Source organism: Anneissia japonica, unplaced genomic scaffold (genome assembly GCF_011630105.1).
Source record: "Anneissia japonica isolate Jap-2015-1 unplaced genomic scaffold, ASM1163010v1 scaffold287729_len363858_cov192, whole genome shotgun sequence".
NCBI classification, from domain to species: domain Eukaryota; kingdom Metazoa; phylum Echinodermata; class Crinoidea; order Comatulida; family Comatulidae; genus Anneissia; species Anneissia japonica.
Genome location: NW_022733453.1, coordinates 187,172 through 209,518, shown reverse-complemented (window position 1 = coordinate 209,518; position 22,347 = coordinate 187,172). Strand labels below are relative to the sequence as shown.

Here is a 22,347-nt window from a genome sequence, read left to right as displayed (position 1 = left end):
ATGAAAGGCCAACATAGATTGGTAAGCCTTCAGTAGTTTGGGGCACATTAATTCAACTATAATAAATTCACAAAAAAAGTCAATAAAAGGGTAATAAGTAACATCATAAATGCATGGAGTTTCGAGATTGTCTCCAATTATGTAATCTGGTGATAGATTATTAGATAAATCCAACTACTTACTACAGTAGTACTGTACTCTTATTCTGCCATAAAAGCATGAATCAATAACTTTGAAGCATTTTGTTTTTGTTGTGGCAAGGGGATGGTCCAGAGACTACACTTTCATACATAAAGGATTGGGTGTGTGGAAAAGGGTTTTTTACACTGATTTTGAGTGGTTTTTTTGATACATAAATCAGAAAAATTTACTGTACCATTTAAAAAAAATATAAAGGGCACCAAGTGCAGAATATACCTGACTAAAAAGCTTTAGAAAATAAAGTTTTGAGATTCCTTTTTGAATGAATCTAAATTTGCAGACTGTCTAAACAGAAATGGGTACTGATTCCAGAGAATGACACCACAGTCTTACTGATGAGTTTGTCACCAACTGAAATAAGCACAGCAAAGCAGATGGGGTTTGGGGGGCATAAACAGAAAAGGCATGTTTTACATTATTTTTAAGCGAAAGGAATTATATTTATCAACAGCATCACTGTAGCCCCCCCCCCCCCCGGATGCATAGTTTGTATACTACATGATAATTAGACTATCAGTAATAATAATACAATATATAATATGTAATATTACATATATTACAATATGTACAGTAATACAATAAGTAATATTTGTAATATTATAATAGTAATTTAATTTAATATTAAATAACTACAGTATATGATAGTGAAGTTTATCCTTTACTGGATAATACCATACAAAGATATTCCAGGATAAAATACTGTAGTCATTTTATTGTCATATTAAATTTTATTTCTGATGCTAAATATTTTTTTATGAACACAAAGTGTTGTGTACGTGAGAAAGTAGATATGCAAATGGTTTCTTGTATCTGTATTCAGAGAAGCCTGCCAGACCAGACGGTTAATTCTTTATTAAGTAGACGAGAGCTTTCTTCTAGAATCATTTATATTTGGCTGATGGCCTCCCTCTCATCATCTTCTAAAGCATCAATATCAATTACTGTATTCTGCCTTCAACTTCTTTGGTGAGGTTGATTCACACATTTAGAATATCCACTTTAATTAAGCACAGTACTTGCTTACCTGTAGCATATCATAGTATTTATTGGCATTTATGTGTTTGTTGCATTTATTTTTTTTTATATATTTCATCCAGTATAAAAAAAATCCTGAAACTATACACTCAAGTCACTTATCAGACACAATTTATTTTGTGGCTGCCTAAAGTTTAATATTAATACACAAGCAACAAACATGCATTCCTAATAGCTTTAAACTTACCAACGCTTTTATATACAGAATACAGAATACAGAAACTTTATTAGTCCAAAAAAGGGAAATTTGTTTTGTTGACAAGCTCAAAACTACAAAATCACAAAAGTCAAAAACAGAATCAAGTTTTAAAAAAAAACAAGTAGAATTAATTAAAGATTAAAATATATTACCTAAAAGCGTACATTATTTAAGTTTAAAATAGCAATTTTTACAGTCGTTACAAAAAATACAGATCAACAAACTCAGTTTAAGATATAGGAAAAACATGTGATCTTGTTCAGAAATAATAAATATTCCATAAATTTGATTACATTAACCAGGGAGATATAAAACCTAACCCTAACCCAGTGAATTTATTTAAACATCCACCACAAGAAAATAAAAAACAAGATCATGATTTAAAATTATATAATAATAGAGTAGTAGACCAAAAAGTAATATCAAGAAAGAAAGCATATGCCGTACAAGTAGTTGATGAATGGAACGCGCTCCCAAACAAAGTTGTTATCAGCGAAGACACTTAATATTTCAAATGTGGTTTGAACAAGGCAAACTGGTCTGGCCATCATCTAAGATTCAGCCCGTGTGTATCTAATGAGTATTCTAAGATGTACAGAGGTAAAAATGAGCTTGGACTCATAAGTCTCAGAGAACAAAGGTAGACAAAGGTAAACTAATTATACTTTTAAAATACAGACAATTAAAAGACCACAGTACAATTTTCAGGACAAGAGGTGTGCTGCCCCAATTCACCACTGAAAACTCCTGTTGTATCCTTTTACAATAACTGCAGTTTTGGAGTTTTGCATAATATAATATTTCTGCTTATTTTGTAATACCCCAACATTGGAATTTCTATGTATTATACTCCTAAATCATGATTTTTTCAGAAAACAGATCAGTTGATTATAATTATAATTGGAGACTTTATGATGGTAAAGAAAGCAGAATCTAGTAACTGTCAATATTGGCTTAATTGACAGGTATGTACAGTAGAAGGCAATTAATTAATATCACTCTAAAATGATGGCCTACAGTATAGTACATTATTGTGCAATCGTCAAATTTATGAACCATTGACATGATTCAGCTTAACCCATTTCCTATTAGGCTAGCTAGTTCAAAAAATGTCCAGCTTCCATCAGGGAAATCTCCCTGCCTCCATCATTAATGTGATTTAAAGCATGGAGGTATTATGGAGAAGTGGTTGGCGCATCGGTTGTGGTTTGGACTCCCAACCTCGAGGTCGGGAGTTCAAAACTCTCGCTGTGCAAGTTGCTTGTGTCCTTGGGCAAGGCACTTTATCTATGGTTGTCTCTCTCCACCCAGGAGTAAAAGTGGGTACCTGGTAGGTTCAAACACAGCCTGCGCTGAATATAGCTGCAACATTATGGAATTCCCCTATGGGGCCTGAGTGTGTGTTCCATATGTGCTTGATCCAGTGATCCGGGGTAATAATGTTCAGCGCATAGAGAAGTTTGATATGCGCTATATAAGTATACAATAATAATAATAATAATAATATTCAGAAGATCACTCAAAAATTCTCTGCGTACACAGTGTTATGCAAATGGGCCAAGATCAAAGCTGCCACAGCACGGGAAGAACGTTTAGGCGATGTCTTTGAAGTCTAATGTGTTCCCCACCACTAAATGTTCAATGGGCTTACAGTAGTTTACCAAAAAATTTAACGTGTCGAAATAGAGAGGACCCTTCTTTTCTCAATGCGCACTGTTTACAATCAATTACATGTGCAGTTGTTTCCACTTAAAAACTATGTATTTATCTTTTAACAAATACCAAACATATAATATTTTATACGAAAAAGATTTTCAAATTCAATAAAACATTTACATGAGCTTTAAAAGTATGGTTTTCAACTTGAATTTCCATAAATTGGATAAAACTCGATAATTCTAGTTTAACACTCTGACCGCCAGCGGTTTGAAAAAATATTATCAGCCACCGCCAGACATTTTAGCAAATTTTAACACTTTCCGAAGCTTGTTGAGAGTGTGTATGTGAGCAGATTGGCATGTAGTGAACACTCAAGAACTACAAACATGTTAGCTTTACAAAGGTACCAAACATTTTATTCTAATCACAATCGGTGACCCGTAACAGTAAAATTTCCAGTTTTGCAGTTTTTTATTCAAACCAGTCAATTTTAGACAAAATTATTAACACAGAAGTAATTGCAACAGAAAAATTGTGCGGAATCTGTTCCTAAAGTATACACATACAGTAGTAACTTATTAAAAGTCCGGAAAATCCAGTCAGGGGAACATTGTTAATTTTAAAGATGCTGTATTTAATGAGTTAGTATCAAATGGTTTATCACACAGCTGCTATGTTGAAGCATATAAAAAGCCTGTTGTTGCTAACGAAAAATGGTAATAATACGATACACGCCCGTGCGTGATCCAAAGTTGGGGAACACATTGGTTTGTCGCGTCAAAGGGATCTGTTGCAGAGTGATCTTCTCAATAATAATACCTTGCTTAAAGCATGATTTCGGGGAATTAAAAAAAAACAAAACAAAAAAAACAAGATCCATTCATAACTGTAAAATTCATCTTTATACTGTTAGTTGAATTCTCAAGATTATAACTTCCTTCCTTTCATGATTTAGCTTCCTGATTGTCATGGTGGGGAAATGGGTCAACATTTTAGTTACTATAACAGCATGGAGGAATTAGTTTTATATTTTTATTACTATAACAACACTTGTAATTGTATTTTATTGGGTTTAAACTGAATGAAAAACATGTACTGTACCTGTATGTAGAATGGTGTTGCTAACTTCATAAATCTTGTTTTTGATTGTTTGAGTATTTTTGGCATTCATTTAGAATTTAATTTATTTTAATACATTTAAAGATCATTGCTGATCATTAGGGGCCCTCAAATAATAAGCCTAGTAAAGTACAAGAATCAATTAAATACAGAATTGCATTTATCGTCTTGAAATGTCGTCAACTGTACCATAGCTCAAGCATAATTTAATGTCTTGAAGTACCACCCAAAAAATTTAACAAAATGAATTGCTTACATTGCTTACATATTAATGGTATTAAAGGTACTGTAATCAACTTTAATTGAGCCTTTACCAATTGAGCTTCAAATCAGACAAAAAAATAAGAAACTAAACCATGAATTACCCTATACACCATAGTAATAATTAACCATACAAAATAAACAAATAAGAATTCAAATTAGGTAGGAACTACTGTCTTTATCCTGTATTTTGATCTGAGAGTTACTGTATTTCTCAGATCAACCGCCAGTACATTGTTTTTCTTTGTTCCACCAAGGTACAGTATTTAGGGCCTTTGCAGTGGCTGCTTCTAAGCTGTGGAAAAAATTTCATTGGTCAATCATTTTTGGGGAAGATTTTTTTTTCCTTTAAAATCTGGTTGAAACCCCATCTTTTTAGTTCCATGTAATCCATTTTCTCATTTTAGTCTAGTGTTATTTTTATTGTTTTTTGTTATAACTATTAAAGTGCATTGAGACAATCTATGGGTTGTATAAAGTGATATTCTATGTTACAGTCAGATATCACTACATCATTCTCTAGCAATAAGGCTGGAGCAGTAATTCACAGATGCTGTGTAGTACAAGTAGCAGTTCTAACTACCAATTAATACTTGTGTATTTGTTACATGTATCCATTGTATATCAATTAAGATGTAGTAAGACAAAAAATAACTTTTATTTGTATTGCCCAATCTTGAGCGACTCAAATCTATGGTTTCCTTTCGTATTACTATTTTTTTTTTTACAAAATATAACATTTCAAATACCAATTTTTAAGCTTTAAATAATGTATTCTATGCCCCAACCATGAGTTCTTTGGTAAACTTTTTGTGACTGTACACACAATATATGTATACACAATAGAAATCCATATGCAGCAGTTTAAACCTACTGTAAAATTTCACAATAAGAAAATAAGACAAACAGTAGGCCTACTATACTATATAGGAAATTGTTCAATGTTACAAGTACACATAGAAATATAATACCATTTTGGGTAGGTGATAAAGGTAGAAGTATATTATTATTTGCTTTAAAAAAATGACAATACAAGCAATACTGTTCTGGTTGCCATTGATTTTATACTGTATATAAGGTCTAGAGATCTACAGTATGTCTACAAAATGGCTGGTGAAGTTTGTGAAAATATTTTCAATTACCTAGAGGTTTTACTACCTGTATATTTTATTGCAATAAATGTATGGTGTGATGGAATCAAACCCATGACCTCCTGACACAACCACCATTGGAATATAATTGCAGTACCCACTGCTACTTGGGTATCACGTTGGTCGTGGGTTCGATTCCCATTCGAAAGCTAATTTTATTTAATTAAAATTGCAATTTGACAAGTATCAATATGCCACTGGTATTTAATATTCCAAAAACGTAATTATTTGTAAAATAATAATGATAATTTAATTATTGCAATATTTTGACCTTTTAAATAAATTGATATTATTGATTACCAAGAACTATAAATGTGCAGTATATTACTGTATAACCATAATTTAAACACAGCAACTAAAATGATAATAACGATAATTAATAATTTAACCTATTTTTGTTTTTTTTTCTAATGGAATATATTTCTAATTTTTTTTTGTTCTTTAGCATTTGCTGTTTTGTATTTACTAATAGTTGGTTTTATGTTGTGTTTAAAATTTTGTGATGCAAACCATTTCAACCTCAGCTGCTGTTTGTATTTTTTTAAATATATTTTTATACCTGAATAAATGAATTGTTAAAAAAAGTACTGCAGTATACTATAACTGATTTTTGTTTCTTTTTTTTTCAGGAGTAGCAAAGAGCTTTTGTTACAACCCCTTGTAATCAGTCGTAATGAGAGGGAGAAAGTGTTAATAGAGGGCTCCATTAATTCTATCAGGATAAGCATTGCTGTTAAACAGGTAAACAAAAACAAACTAAACCACAAACAAGGCCAAACCAAACAGACAACCAAACAAACCAAACAGAGACAAATCAAACCAGTCACTCGTCGCAAACCCTGTTTCAGAGATAATGACCAAAACTTACTGGAATGTCAGCATTTTAAAAATTTATTTCAATGTTAAACCAACAATTTTCAGAGATTTAGTGATAGTTTCTGCCTAATAAGTGCTCGAAATCATAAAATGATTTCTCAAATATTGTTCTTAAAAACAGCTGTATGTTTAAACGCTTGTAACTTCATAAGGAAATGTCAGATTTAAAGTATTCTTTTACCATTTTATAGCTCTTATTTTACTTTTGAACCTTATTAATAACTAACAATTGATTATTGTGACGAGTGACTGGTTTGGCTTGTCTTTGCCACAAAAATGATAATAAAAGATGATAAAATAATAATCCATATGATAATTGCACAGTTCTCAACTAGTAAAATCCATTTCAGGTAAACTGTCATTAAATTTGTCATTTGTAAATAGGTAATTTCTATAGCACTTAATGGTTTGTCCTGAGCACAAAATAGGTTGTTCTAAACCCCTGGTCCTCAACTCCCAGCCTCGAGTTTCAACATTTTTGTTGTGTTTTGTTGGCATCCCTGCTACAAGCATGTTGCTTTTTAGGTTATGCCAGCATGTTCTTCGTTTTTTTTTGAATGGAAATAAATCTGAATCATTTCGACCGCAAGTGTTGCAATGATTTAACTGAATAAAATGGTGTGTGAATTTTCCGGGTTTTATATGTGTTCATTGTTAAACAGGTAGTGTATTTAAGTTTCATATAAAAAAAAACACTCACAATTTACCAGTATAGACAAAACATCCATCCCGTATAATTGATATTTACTTCTATTTTCGGCAGGTGGGGTAGTAAAAACGTTTAAACGACTTCATTTGACATTTAGGAGTTCATTTTAGACAGGTTAAAAGTACAGTATTTGTAAAGCTAGCCATTTCTACTGCAAGCATAGAGGGGGCCACATTTAATTGACTTCATTTGACATTTAGGAGTTCATTTTAGATACGTTAAAAAGTATTCGTAAAGATTGCCATTTCTATTGTAGTCATCTAGAAGGGGCCACATCCTTAAAATTATCTCACCTCACCCCATACTGTAGCCATGGAGAGCCCGAGGTGGTTATCTAGGCACCTGTGAGACAGCAAGATTTAAAGCAACCAGGGTTCTAAATCCTGGACAGGTATGGGCAGTAAAAACTGTAAAATGTAAAAATAGCCTGACAGAATGTAGATGAATGGCACTATTTTTTTTTCCCAGAATGAATAATAGTGAAGATTATGAAGATAAATTGTTGTAAAAATCGTTAATTCTTTACAATTAATCAAAAGACTTTTTTATACCTTGTCTAACAAACCCGCACTCTGCCAATAATGATGATTTCAAATAAAAATAAAATTTGATCTTAGGCCAATTAGCGCAACTGCCGCCATGAAAAATGGAAATTTCAGAAAAAAAACAAATTAATTTTTTCGTTATTTTTATTACGCCAGCCGATGCCTTAAAATCTCTAAAAATTTGATATGTATATTTCTTCCTAATTATGTAAATTTAAAGCATTTAATCATCCCCTTACTAGACTGTTTACATTCACCAATACAATTTTATTTTTATTTTCTCCTCGGTCGGACTGTTTTTGGCAAAACCATTTGCTAAATATTCACCCTCTGACAATCTTTAAAAAATAAGTTTGGGAAACAAGATAAAAAATAATTCTTGCCTTAATCTTATAGATAATTGATGTAAAAAGGTTAATTCTTACAAATAAATCAATATTTCAATTTCTAAATTTAACTTTAAAAAGGTCAAATTTATTTCTTTATTTTAAAATAGCTTTGTAGAACAAACAGATAACAAAGAAGAAAAGTTTAAATGAGTACCAAAAAGGAATTTCTTTCACTCTGTTAATTCTTTTGGAATTTCTGATTAGTGTTAATTGTGTTTTTTAGATATACTCACGGCTAAAACCAACTCTGCTTGATTAGAAACATGCTTCTCGGTTATTACTGTATAGTGCATAAATTTAACCAGTCAGTCACTATCAGGTAATGATGCGGCAGTTGCGTATTAGACATTCTACTTAAGTCGTTCTGTATTTTGCTAAGTTAATACCGGTACTATGAACAATTTAATTTAATGTTATTTTTAGAACAGTATTCATTACAACAGAATCTAGCCTTGGGAGCATTCAACAGAAACACTTCTGGTTTTTTTTAACTGACATCTTCAGTACAGGTAAAAATGAATGGAAAAATATCAGTAAATATAATACAAAAACATGTTTCCTTTTTTTTTTTAACAGAAAATTTATAAAACAGTCTTACTGTATTCAGTGTGTGCTTTTGTCGTGAGCTAAAAAAATGTTTTGAGTAAGATTATTAAAATCAGGCTCCGGAGGAAAAAAATTTTTTATATGTTGTAGCACTGATTTTTCTAAGACGAAAAAAAGTTGTCTGACGAAAAACTGGAGAACGGTGAATGAGATACAGATTTTTGAATATTTAAAACTAGGGTAGAAAAGGGGGCGTAACCACCCTTTTTTACACATTTTACCCCAGTTTTTAAATATTCAAAAATCTGTATCTCATTCACCGTTCCCCAGTTTTTTTTCCGTCAGACAACTTTTTTCCATCTTTAGAAAAATCAGTGCTACAACATATCAAAAATGTTTTTCCCTCGGAGTGTGACTTTAACCTACATCAATTAAAAATGTGAATGCAAATTAAAGCCCTATTCCTGGCAAAATTGAATTTTGAAGTTTTTCTGACTTTTTTTTTATAGTCAGTGTATTTTTAAATACCATAACAAGATGTTTCTTGTAATTACAGGTTTTCTGTATAGTGCCTCGGGTGTCTATTAATAGTCAGATCTTTACATCTCTTTCCTTTCCATCATATTACAGTAATAGGAATCAAAAAATCAAATCAAAAGTTTAATGTAAAAACATCCCATTAATTTTATTGCAAATGCTTTATCCTCTTTATCTCCGATCATCAAAAAAATAAAATAGTTTACTATGATAGTTTCTAGTACATATAGATTCCGTAGCAACTGGTTTATGATTTTTCCTTCCGTTTAAAGATTGCATTTGTCCAGCTAGCCCATCACCATAAAACTATTTGGCTGGGTAAAACATGCCAGAGACTTAATTTCCTCTCAATATAGATCTATGGGTCCCGGTCTAATATTATAAGCAAGTACCGGTAATCACCACCAATGAAAATTCAGTTGAAGGAAAAACATGATGTAATCAACAAAAATCTTACACTGACAGGTAACATGTGACATGAAAAATAATATTTTCTTTTGTTTTTAATGATAATGAAAATATTTAGTCTAGGTAGGACTACACCATTATCTCCAACACCCTCCCCCCAATCATTTTTTAAATAGTATCAGTATATCACACATTAATAGACTTTTCACACCTGTGTGTATCTAGGCATGTGACGCTAAACTAGAAAATGACACCTTCCATTCAGGTTAAGCTATTGAATTTTGAAGTTTTTCTGATTTTTTTTTTATAGTCAGTGTATTTTTAAATACCATAACAAGATGTTTCTTGTAATTACAGATTTTCTGTATAGTGCCTCAGGTGTCTATTAATAGTCAGATCTTTACATCTCTTTCCTTTCCATCATATTACAGTAATAGGAATCAAAAAATCAAATCAAAAGTTTAATGTAAAAACATCCCATTAAGTTTATTGCAAATGCTTTATCCTCTTTATCTCCGATCGTCCAAAAAATAAAATACTTTACTGTGATACTGTAGTTTCTAGTACATATAGATTCCGTAGCAACTGGTTTATGATTTTTCCTTCCGTTTAAAGATTGCATTTGTCCAGCTAGCCCATCACCATAAAACTATTTGGCTGGGTAAAACATGCCAGAGACTTAATTTCCTGTCAATATAGATCTGTGGGTCCCGGTCTAATATTATAAGCAAGTACTGTACCGGTAATCACCACCAATGAAAATTCAGTTGAAGGAAAAACGTGATGTAATCAACAAAAATCTTACAGGTAACATGTGACATGAAAAATAATGTTTTCTTTTGTTTTTAATGATAATGAAAATATTTAGTCTAGGTAGGACTACACCATTATCTCCAACACCCTCCCAATCATTTTTGAAATAGTATCAGTATATCACACATTAATAGACTTTTCACGCCTGTGTGTATCTACTGTAGGCATGTGACGCTAAACTAGAAAATGACACCTTCCATTCAGGTTAAGCTATTGACTTTTGAAGTTTTTCTGACTTTTTTTTTTATAGTCAGTGTATTTTTAAATACCATAACAAGATGTTTCTTGTAATTACAGATTTTCTGTATAGTGCCTCAGGTGTCTATTAATAGTCAGATCTTTACATCTCTTTCCTTTCCATCATATTACAGTAATAGGAATCAAAAAATCAAATCAAAAGTTTAATGTAAAAACATCCCATTAAGTTTATTGCAAATGCTTTATCCTCTTTATCTCCGATCATCAAAAAAATAAAATAGTTACTATGATAGTTTCTAGTACATATAGATTCCATAGCAACTGGTTTATGATTTTTCCTTCCGTTTAAAGATTGCATTTGTCCAGCTAGCCCATCACCATAAAACTATTTGGCTGGGTAAAACATGCCAGAGACTTAATTTCCTCTCAATATAGATCTATGGGTCCCGGTCTAATATTATAAGCAAGTACCGGTAATCACCACCAATGAAAATTCAGTTGAAGGAAAAACATGATGTAATCAACAAAAATCTTACAGGTAACATGTGACATGAAAAATAATGTTTTCTTTTGTTTTTAATGATAATGAAAATATTTAGTCTAGGTAGGACTACACCATTATCTCCAACATTATCTCCAACACCCTCCCCCCAATCATTTTTGAAATAGTATCAGTATATCACACATTAATAGACTTTTCACACCTGTGTGTATCTAGGCATGTGACGCTAAACTAGAAAATGACACCTTCCATTCAGGTTAAGCTCTCGGTTCCATTAGAGAACAATGCTGTTTCAAGTAAGGGATAGGTGGAGCCCAACAAAGTGACCACAGTGGAATTAAGCACTCATTTGAGTTTCTTGTGTTATCCTACTGTAGGTGTTTTATTTTTTCAATAATTATGAAATGAAATGAAATAAAACCTGGTTACCTACAGTACCAAGTGGCTGTGTGATAATCATTTACTCTGCACGAGGATAATATTAAAGGGCAAATATTTGCTTATTATTATACGTATTCTGCATTTTTTAGAGTGGAAGAGACAACTCATGTATTTGTGTGCATCCATCATTTCTCTATTTCTTCCTTTTACAGTAAATGTGTAAGAAATGACCCAAAATATTTTTATACTTTTTTTATGTTTTATTATTTTAGGCTGATGAAATTGAAAGAATTCTATGTAGAAAGTTCATGCGATTTATGATGATGAGGGCAGAGAACTTTTTCATCTTAAGAAGGAAAGCTGTAGAGGTTAGTGATAACAAATGTTTAAACCCGCATCACCTCAAGCGATGGTGGGTCATCTTATGCACACAACAACTGTGTCAAAGGTCAAGCTATGTAAACCAACCATAGAGTGTATATATGATTGTCTGAATTTAGAGCGCTATTTACACCGTTTGTTGGTCATTATTGATAGTATATTGATCAAATACAAAATACAAAGCTCAAAAATCCAAAGTATTACACTATAATAATAAATTTATTGGTATGCCTTGAACTTAAAAGGGGGAGGGGGAGTTTAGTCGTGAAAGAATTCCCTCCTGAATCAAATCAAGAATTGGTAATTTCTTTTCATCCACTAGTTAGCCGTGACTAGCTGAAAACTCATTAAGTAGGCCTTTCATTAGGAACAGTGTCAATTTGTAATTTCCATTTGTTAACATATATGTCGGCAAAATTAAAATTTATTGGCCACAATTCACTAGAAACACATTCACTTTACAGTAACTAAAATGTACTATTACTATAGTTGCAAATGAATGATTCCTGTCAAGAACTGATAAATGATAATAATTAAAGCAGCTTAGCTCAGTCGGCTAAACTGGTGGTAGCCACTGTGTGTGCTGAACGATGAAGATCGCTAGGTCCCCCGTTCAATTTCTATCGCTGCTCCCCGTGGTGTTTCAGCTGGAGGGCTGAGACGCAAGTCATGATAGTGCACCGTGTTTCAGAAGAGAGGTTTAAAGCTGTAGGTTCTGTGTGCAAAACTATTGCATTAAGTATTGTATTTAAGAGATGAAAATCAAAACAGAACAGAATTAGGTTTGTATAGAAAGACATCCATTTCAAATCTTACAATCTCCAAGAACAAATGTTGGCAAAGTGTGGCCTCGGCCACATGCAGCCTGAATACAATTTTGTTGTGCTCCTCAATTTAATCTAATGTTAAGTCTACCATTTTCGGTTAGAAAACCCAATTTTCACCATAAGCTAGCTTGCGGCCCTCGTGTTACAGACCTGCCAACTCACCAGACCTGTCGGGTGTCACCTGATATTTAAACAAATCTCCAGTTCTCCCGATCGAATCTAATTTTCACCAGATTTCACAGGCCACGCCCTCTCCAAAAATACTCCGATTTATGCATAATTTGAATGATTTGATTGTTTATTATTCAATGTATTTGCCGCCTGCTCGCTTTGCGGTGCAATAAACAAGCAGCCATTTTCAATTCGAATGTCGCCACCAACGGCCAATGATTTGTAGTGAAGTGAATTTATCGACTTTTTTGGTTGGTCATCTTTTGGTTATTTCTGGAAACCTCCAGATTTTTTGGTGAATCTCCAGATTTTTTTAAGATTCTTAAAAAAATCTCCAGATTTTCATGACCCAAAGGTTGGCAGGTCTGGTGTTAAATCAAAAATTCTGTTTGGCCCTTGCGTTAGAATAATAGCATTTCACAGATATTTACAGTAGTTCTGTTTAGTTGATTTCAACAGAACTAGCTTAATCTTATTCTCATCATGTATGTAACATAAAAATCATAGTTTAATTGTATTTGGGAGCCATAAGATTTTACATGTACATTGATGGTTTTTAAGTGTCTGCTAGGCTATTATTTTTTTTCTGTAAGGTACTGTACTTAATCATCTCTGTAATAAAGTGAACAAAATTAATTACCATTCACCCTCAAAATTGCCCTTCTACAGTAAATGTCGGTGCTAAAAGCCACATGTCTTGTACTTTATAGTGATACAGTACAGTTCTTATCTTTGACACCATAGATCTTGTAGAACCTGCAGTATAGATTTAATCTACTAAAATTTGTCACATTCTTCATCTGTGTAATTAAATAAACAAAAATTTATTATTGTTCACCCTCAAAATTTCTTCTCTACAGTAAATGTCGGTGCTAAAAGCCCCATGTCTTATACTTTATAGTGATACAGTTGGCAATCATATTTGACACCATAGATCTTGTAGAACTGCAGTATAGATTTAATCTACTAACATTCGTCACATAGTCTTCATCTGTGTAATTAAATGAACAAAAATTTATTATTGTTCACCCTCAAAATTTCTTCTCTACAGTAAATGTCGGTGCTAAAAGCTTCATGTCTTATACTTTATAGTGATACAGTTGGTAATCATATTTGACACCATAGATCTTGTAGAACTGCAGTATAGATTTAATCTACTAACATTCATCACATAGTCTTCATCTGTGTAATTAAATGAACGAAAATTTATTATTGTTCACCCTCAAAATTTCTTCTCTACAGTAAATGTCAGTGCCAAAACCCCCATGTCTTATTGTGCTACGGTTGGTAATCATATTCAACAACATAGATCTTGTAGAACTACAGTTGTATAGATTCAATCTACTAAAATTTCAATACATTTGTCACACAGTCTTTATCTGTGTAATTAAATGAACAAAAATTATTAGATTCTCAATCTACTAAAATTTCAAAACATTTGTCACACATTCAGCATAAATATGTGATGGTTTTATGGCAATTTCATAAATAATACTAAGTACTAACTACTAATGTGTTTTTCTGTAATTTTTTTTTCTGCTTTTCTCCAAGGGTTATGATATAAGTTTCCTGATTACAAACTTTCACACAGAGCAGATGTTTAAACATAAACTGGTGGATTTTGTAATTCAGTTTATGGAAGAAATCGACAAGGAAATCAGCGAGATGAAATTAGCCCTAAATTCTAGAGCAAGAATTGCCGCTGAGGAGTTCTTAAAACGAGTAAGTTCAGTGAAAATAAAAAATTAGCTACAGTATCAGTCAATTACAGACTTTAGCATAACACCAAAAGTAAAGTTGTAAATTTGAGACATACCTGTATTATGCCAAATTGAGTTTTGTTGTATGCCAGGTCAGTTTGTTATATTCAAGAAAATGTGTATGAAACATTGGGTTTAAGTGTTTTGATAATATATTTCACATTCACAAGGTTCTGAGTTGATTTGCATATATTAACATGTTGACATCAACTGTAATAAAAAATGAACAAACATACAGTACTATTTTTGGATTTATACTTCCGGGTTCTTCCCTGAACTTCCAGGGTGAGAGTTCCATTTTCTGGTGAGTTAACATGAAATACAATAGTTGTACAGTATGTTTAGACAGGTGTGGTGCCCGGAGTGAACCTTGTCAAACGTTAACTCGTGTCCATGGCAACAAACGTATCCAAGATGTTTTTATGGCGTGTTGTGTTAAGATGTTTTACGGAACTAATAGAAAAGTTAACAAGAAATTAATTTAGAGGCAATTTTCAGACACCTGAATTTTAAAATTATCTTACTCTTGTACTCAGTTGGCAGAACCCAAGTGGGGGTCTGTGTGTAACACTTCAAGCAACAACAATATTTCAACACTTGTATTGCAATTCAAACATTTGGCTGTCTAAACCCAATCACATATATTTATCAATATATTTGTTCACCTAGAGGCCTGGGCATTCCCTCTCTCAGTAATACTGGCCCTGACCTACCTAGTTCTTCCTAGGCCTTCTTTACAAGATTTTTGCCCTAGTTTGGACACTCTGCGAGGTTTAGGTTATCTGTCCTGCAGAGTCCGGCAACCACATTTTCTGGTTGTCACTTGGAAAGTCCATCCCAAACTTGGCACACATTCATCTACGAGGTTTTCAATTTCTTTATTCTGAATAAAAAAATATTATGCAAAGATAAAACCACAATAGAGTACTGAACCGGCAAACTTATTTCCATTGTGGTCCAAAGACCTGTCATGTTTATACTACGATATTTCTTTTCGAGTTGATTGGCTTTAGGCAGTATACCTACTGTATGCTCTTAAAAAGCGTCAAAATTTGCTTTAATTCTTTTATACCTTGTTTGGAGAACCCCGCCACCAATATATGCTAGGAGCCATACATAATACTTTTTAACAAATGGTCTAATAAATTAAACAGAAACATGTGTAAATGAACAATTTCAGATCAATATTAAGTCTTTACAGCAAGTATGTACAGAGATAAGCTTATATGCTTTAATAATAATATAATATGCCAACATGTCAAAGGTCAGAAACAGCATTTCCGGCCATTTTTTTTTAGCAAACGGTTCCATTAGACCAAATAGAAACATGAATGTTCAAATAAATTGACACCACAATTAACTCTCTAAAACTGAAAGGTCCACTGATTAATCTCAGATAAGATAGTATAATACATACTATAAGTATCGAAATGCACGCCATCGTGTTGGGATTCAATGTTTCAACATTTACTCTCTACCACCAGTGGTTGCGGAGATATAAGGACCATATGGATTTGACCTTGAAACATGTCAAAGGTCAGAAATGGCATTTCCGGTCATTTTTTAGCAAAATGTTCTATTAGAGCAAATAAAAATATGTATGTTCCAAACAATTTGGCACCAAATTCAACTCTCTACCACCTGTGGTTGCGGAGATACAAGGACCTTATAGCTTTGACCTTTGACCCCGACCTTTTGACATTTCGCCACATTTTGAAAATGTGTTACCAAGCCAAAAATGATTCTTGGACCACCCTGAACCAATTTCTGATGTCAAATTTTCTGTACCTCAAAGTGCATACAAAACTTGGTCTGGCTCCAATGATGATTTTGAATAAAAGTACAATTTTATTATTGGCCAATTAGCGTACCCACCGCCACCAAAACATGAAAATTTCAGAAAAAAATAAAAGTTTTTCTTTATTTTGATTACGCACGCCGCTGCCTTGAAATCTCTAAAAATAAGATAATAATGTATATTTCTTCCTAATTATATAAATTTAAAGCATTTAACCACCTCGTTACTACACTATTTGCATTCACCTATAAAATGTTATTTTTATTTTCTCCTCTGTCTAGATGTTTAGGAAAATCTATTTGCTAAATAAGAAAACTGAATTTTTTTTTTTCCACCCTCCTAATGTTATTTTTTTTTTCTCCTCTGTCTAGATGTTTAGGCAAATCTATTTCTCCCATCCCATATTCGTATCCGTTCCTTACCTACTCGTACTAAACGCTATAACAAATCATTTGACCTACATTCTATTGTAATTTACAACAAATATGTTGAAAAATTGTTTTTGCTACCCATGGAGAGAACACCAGGATCAAACCAATTTAATCATTAATTAAATTGCACAGTATTACCTTATTTAGCCTTTTATTTGAATTGTGAACAGGGAATTGATTTTTCCTTTTATCTATTTGACCTTAATTTGAATTGTAAATTGAATTGTGTATCTTAATTTTTTATATATTGAATTTTTACCTTTTATATGTTGCAGTGTATAAACAAAGACTTTCTAATGTATTTGTTTATACATTGGACAGTAAAAGATTGAATTTAATTAAATTTGCTAAATAAGGAAACTGAATTTTATTTTTTTTTTCCACCCTCCTCTGATGATCTTTATAAAAGATAAGATCGCGAAACAAGGTACAGAAAAGTTATGACTAAGGGCCCGTTCGAGCGAAAAAATATCCGTGTGATTTTCCAGTTAATTCACCGGTACACACTTTCTAAAACCGCTCGGACATGCGCCTAATTACCTTACCATCTGGATTATCCGCGACAATTCTGACCACCAAATTGCTGGGTAGAATTCCGTGTATGAGATGACCTTGGAGCCGGAGACGATGATAAATCAACCTTAATTGCTTTGCCAAATAGTTCGTCCAGAGCAAGTACCCGCTGTCGTCGCGCTCTTCTTCGCCTCCTCATGTTCACGGCGAAATCAAAGTTGGATTGGACAGTAAATCCATCCACATAACATCGCATCATTGTAGCCATAATGGTGGCTAGATAGTAGCAGAGCTACACGTTCAATTTGTAAAATTACCATTACAGTACAGTATTCAGAGAATTAAACTTCAATACAAATCGTTCCCGCGTATCGTTTAAACAAGCAGAAGTAAACAAAGAATGGGTTGATGGGATTGGTGTTTCTGAATGACCTTACAAAATTACTTCCGGAATAGTTTAGTTGCACGGTATTCGACATGAGCTAAAATTTTCTCAAACGGTGGACCACCTGCTGTGTGCTCGGCGCGATTAACCGTTGAATTCACCGGAATATGGTTTGCGTTTTTCGCTCGAACGGGCCCTAAGTATACTTCGTCTTCTTTATTCCTTTGTTGAATATCTGCTTGTAATTAGCGCGCAATGGCTTTCAAAACAATAAAAAATGTTAGAAGCTCCCCATTTGCACATATCATCCCTGACAAGGTTAAACTTGCTTTATTGGCCAAAGAGATACTAGCTTGATCTTTCAAACTAATTTTAGTTAATAATATTAAAGAAATAAATTGTGACACCACCTGAATTGTCAATTTTAAAGGTTATTCTGACTTGTCCAATGTTGTTTTTATGTCATGCATTAATAATATTAAAGAAATAAATTGTGACACCACCTGAATTGTCAATTTTAAAGGTTATTCTGACTTGTCCAATGTTGTTTTTATGTCATGCAGCGCATGGACAAAAGGCACATGCTCTTGGTTATTATATTGTTATTTCTCCAATTAAAATCTTTTAGGACATTCTTGATTTGTTTTTTTCCCAAGGGTATTAAATAAATAAATTGATTGTAAAATGACACAAGTGCCCTAATTGACTATTTTGAAGGTCATATTTGATTTGTATAATGTTGTTGCACACATCTTTGTGCCAGAACAAAACAACACATACAGTACTTGATTGCCATGTAATCGGCCCCGCAGAGATACACTTTGGCAAATTATTTCTTTTGGCAGTTAATGAAAATAGTTATGCAACAAGGTCATAACTAAAATGAACTAAATTTGTTGCTAATTAACAAGAAGCTAACGGAAATTATGTGTTTTTGTACATTGATTGTGCATCCATTACAAAAAACGTAGTATACTATATAATGATGTACAGTATATTACAGACAACAATTCATTACCTAAAAATACTGTTTTTCAGAATTTCCAGAAACCGAGGTACGACCTTGTGATTCTAAATTTATAATATTTATATTTTGTTCAAGTGGATTTTTTTTGTTCTCCCCAAGTCCTTAATTTTGCAAATTATCATTATTAAAATTTCAAGGAGGAACAAATTAAGCTGACCTTGACAATCTTCAGTACACTCAGCATGCCTCAGATCGTGATGGTTCTTATGCTAGGTAACTCATTGAAAAAAATTAATGAGATAATATATTGTCATTTTATTTTTCTTAACAGTTTTGATGGAATCAAGATGGATATTGTAAAGTGGACACAAGATTGTTGGCAAAAAGCAGGAATAGAAGAAATTTAAATTAAACGTTTATAGCTAATGGATCCATTTTTCTGTATATATAATATATTTTCTATCTTTGATACATAAGCTTCCAGTTATCATTCTCAATGTATGACAAAGGCATTTAGTCAAAATCTCTTTTTTTTTTATCTATCTGTATAGATAGATTATAAAGATGTATTGTCCTCTGAAACAAACGTTTTCTTGGTATTTTTCATTGGACAATACATCTTTAACCATAGCTATGCAAGCTAGGGTGCTAGGATACAACAGTGACTACAGTTGATGCAAGCTTGTGTTTTGAGAGCAAATGTGACCCAAGCTCACAAAAGGGCTGTAATCTCGTCCTCAGGCCAAAAAGAGTTTTTGTTATAATGGCATAGAACATATCATTTACTTTAAAATGACAGTTAAATGAACTCAATCGGGTGTCTGGAAGCAAAGTTATGACCGTTTGAATAATTGTCATCTTATCAACTTTCTTAAATCAAGTTTTGAGAAAAATGCTTTTATTTTTGGCAGGTTTCTATTCATTTTCACCAGCTTCCATCCGAAAATGGCTAAATTTTACCTCTTACAGTTGGAATTTTAAACTCAAACTTCAGGAATAGTATGATTAAAAGTTATACTTTATTTATTACTCAAAACCCAATTCACACAAAATTCACGTTCTACGCCCTTTTTCTGGCCATGGAGGCTTGTTTCTCAATACATTGCGGTGCGAGTTTACAGCCCTGTTGTGAGCTTAGATTACAAATGCCATTTTCCACCCTATATGTTACATTTTAACAATTTTGAATAATACAGCTTCATTAAATTAAATATAACAAGTAATGCACAAACTCTTCAAAGCTTCTTGGGAGAAAAATACCATTAAGCTAATAATCTTCCATAATTTAAAACAAATAGAATAAATGAGGTGTTGAAAGTATTGCAGTCTGAATCAGATGAGTTAATTCTTGATTCAAATAATAATTTAGAATTTCTTGCATTTTTTATATTAAATTGATTAACCAAAAAGAAGAAATTCTAAATTAATATTGTCTTGCAGGGTAAAGGTGAAGTAAAATAAGCAATGTTATCAAAACTTTGACAAATGATTTAACTAATTTCTAATTACCAATGTAATTAGCATGTTTTAAAATGTAGCAGTAGTAGCAATAAATACTGCTTTACATGTCAAACCGAAAGATGTTTAAAGGACACGATATGACATTGGAATTAACGATATTTATGTTGAAGCGAGCAACAGTATTTTTCATGGTTGACAGGCTAGACATAGAGGCTTTCTCAAGGTCTACCATTTCCAAGTTTTTCGTCAAACACCCTAGATGTGTATTAGAAAAATCATTTATACAACATATCAAAAATGTTTTTTTCTCCGGAGCCTGGCTTTTTAAGGGCTTGTGTATGAAGTTCCTATAAAACACCCCAGCTTGCATTGTTATTGAATTTTACAATCATAGGCTAGAAAGTAGGTAAAATTGATTAGAAGTAACAATTTATTAAAAGTAACAAGTAACCATCAAGATTTATCTGCAATAATTATAACCTTTTTTTTTACTATGTGACATTTTTTACTGGTAATACTTTAACCTTTACCTTTAAAGGCTTTACATTTCTTCTATAGATCAATATTTTTTTAATCATATTGCCCAATTATTTCTAATTCTGTTATTGATTAAAGCAAACATCCTAATTTGCATGTAATCAAAATTCATTCTGCTGTGGTTGATAGCATACTTGTTAACAAATAAATTGTCTTGCAAAATACAGGACGATTTGAATTTAAAATCGACCTGGCTGGGTAATCATGGTCGTTATCACTTCACCATACATGTAATGGCTTGATAGTTATTTTTAAAGAGAAATCTGTTCTTTTTTCTAAAGATTCTCATGGAAATAAATAAATATTATCTAGCAAATGAATTGTTCTTGTGTTCATTTTGATTTATGTTTAATTGCTTCTATAATTTCATCCATATTCCTACAGTGAGAACCAATTGAGAAATTCAAAACTAAGTCTCAGGGCTAAGAATCACCTTTAGAAGGTGAACATTTTACTTAGAATATATTCTATTCCTAAAGTATTTCAAGTAATTATTTGATTATAAATATTTTAAATAATAATATTGGTCTGTTCACTAAGTAATTCACTCTACTTAACTAGGGTGTAAATAATGAATATATAAATTTTCACTTTGTGGGAAAAATATGAGCGATTTTATTGAAATAGAAATAGAAATCCTGCGGATAAAATGGTTAGTTTATTCCACCTATACCTCATTTTTAATATAATTTCAACTACTGTCATTTAAAATGAGCCTTCCGTTGTTCGTTCATTTCAGTATTCTTTCAACACAATATAGTTTAGGTAAGAACCAAGAACCACTCACGATTGTGCGCCCACATTCTCCTGGCCTGGAATTTATCAATCTCAGCTTAGCAAATGTCAAAAAAGTTAAGATGTCCCTAATAAATATCTTAAGCTGATTTATTAACCAATTTTAGCAAAATCTTGGCTTAAAAATCGTCTTAGATTGCGCCAACGTACAATCGACTTTCTAATTTTAAGCAATTTTTAAGCTAAGTAATATGGATAAATTTGACTTAAGCAAAAAAATGGACTTAAGACAAATTTAAGCTGATTTCTAGTTTGATAAATCTGGCCCCTGGTCTTGCGTTGAAAGTATGGATACATATCTCTACAGTACTTGGATTCAATGAGCCTTTTTTAGGTTCGTATACATTGACAATCCGAAAAAATAGACACAATGAAACTGACAGTAGCCCGTCTAAAAGCTGGTTTAGCAGCCTATGAATTTTATACTTTCTACATTTGCAATGGATGTACAGTACTGTATAGTATTTCTGTATATTATTTTAATCTTTTAACCGCAATATAAATAATGCAGTGGCTGTTATTACACCAGTCGTAAACCAAATCATGTAGACTATTTGTATGTGACAGAAGTAAATTGAAGAGAAATCCTCAAGAGTATGTTATCTTATAAAGGTTTGAAATACAAATCAGCCGGCCGTATAAGCCCAATTGATGTGGCGTTTTTTTTAAAGGAAATAATTCTTATTTAGATTTCCATGAGCCATACTCTTTCAATGAAAGACCAGGAAGTGTCGTCTGACGAGAAAAAACTAGCAACATAAGCCAGTAAAATTCAATGAGTATGTAGAGTAA

At 32.4% G+C, this 22,347-nt stretch overlaps 1 protein-coding gene across 1 annotated transcript in view; it reads left to right on the top strand.

The window, feature by feature from the left end:
• The window catches only part of LOC117116194 (actin-related protein 2/3 complex subunit 4), a 29,547-nt gene extending 9,960 nt beyond the window's left edge, over positions 1-19,587 (top strand). Inside the window, exons 3-6 of the mRNA XM_033260193.1 lie at positions 6,255-6,366; positions 11,802-11,897; positions 14,460-14,630; positions 19,094-19,587. Of these exons, the coding sequence (XP_033116084.1) occupies positions 6,255-6,366; positions 11,802-11,897; positions 14,460-14,630; positions 19,094-19,099 (385 nt within the window). The 3' untranslated portion in view covers positions 19,100-19,587. The remainder of the gene's footprint in view (positions 1-6,254; positions 6,367-11,801; positions 11,898-14,459; positions 14,631-19,093) is intronic.
• Positions 19,588-22,347: the final 2,760 nt, after the last annotated feature.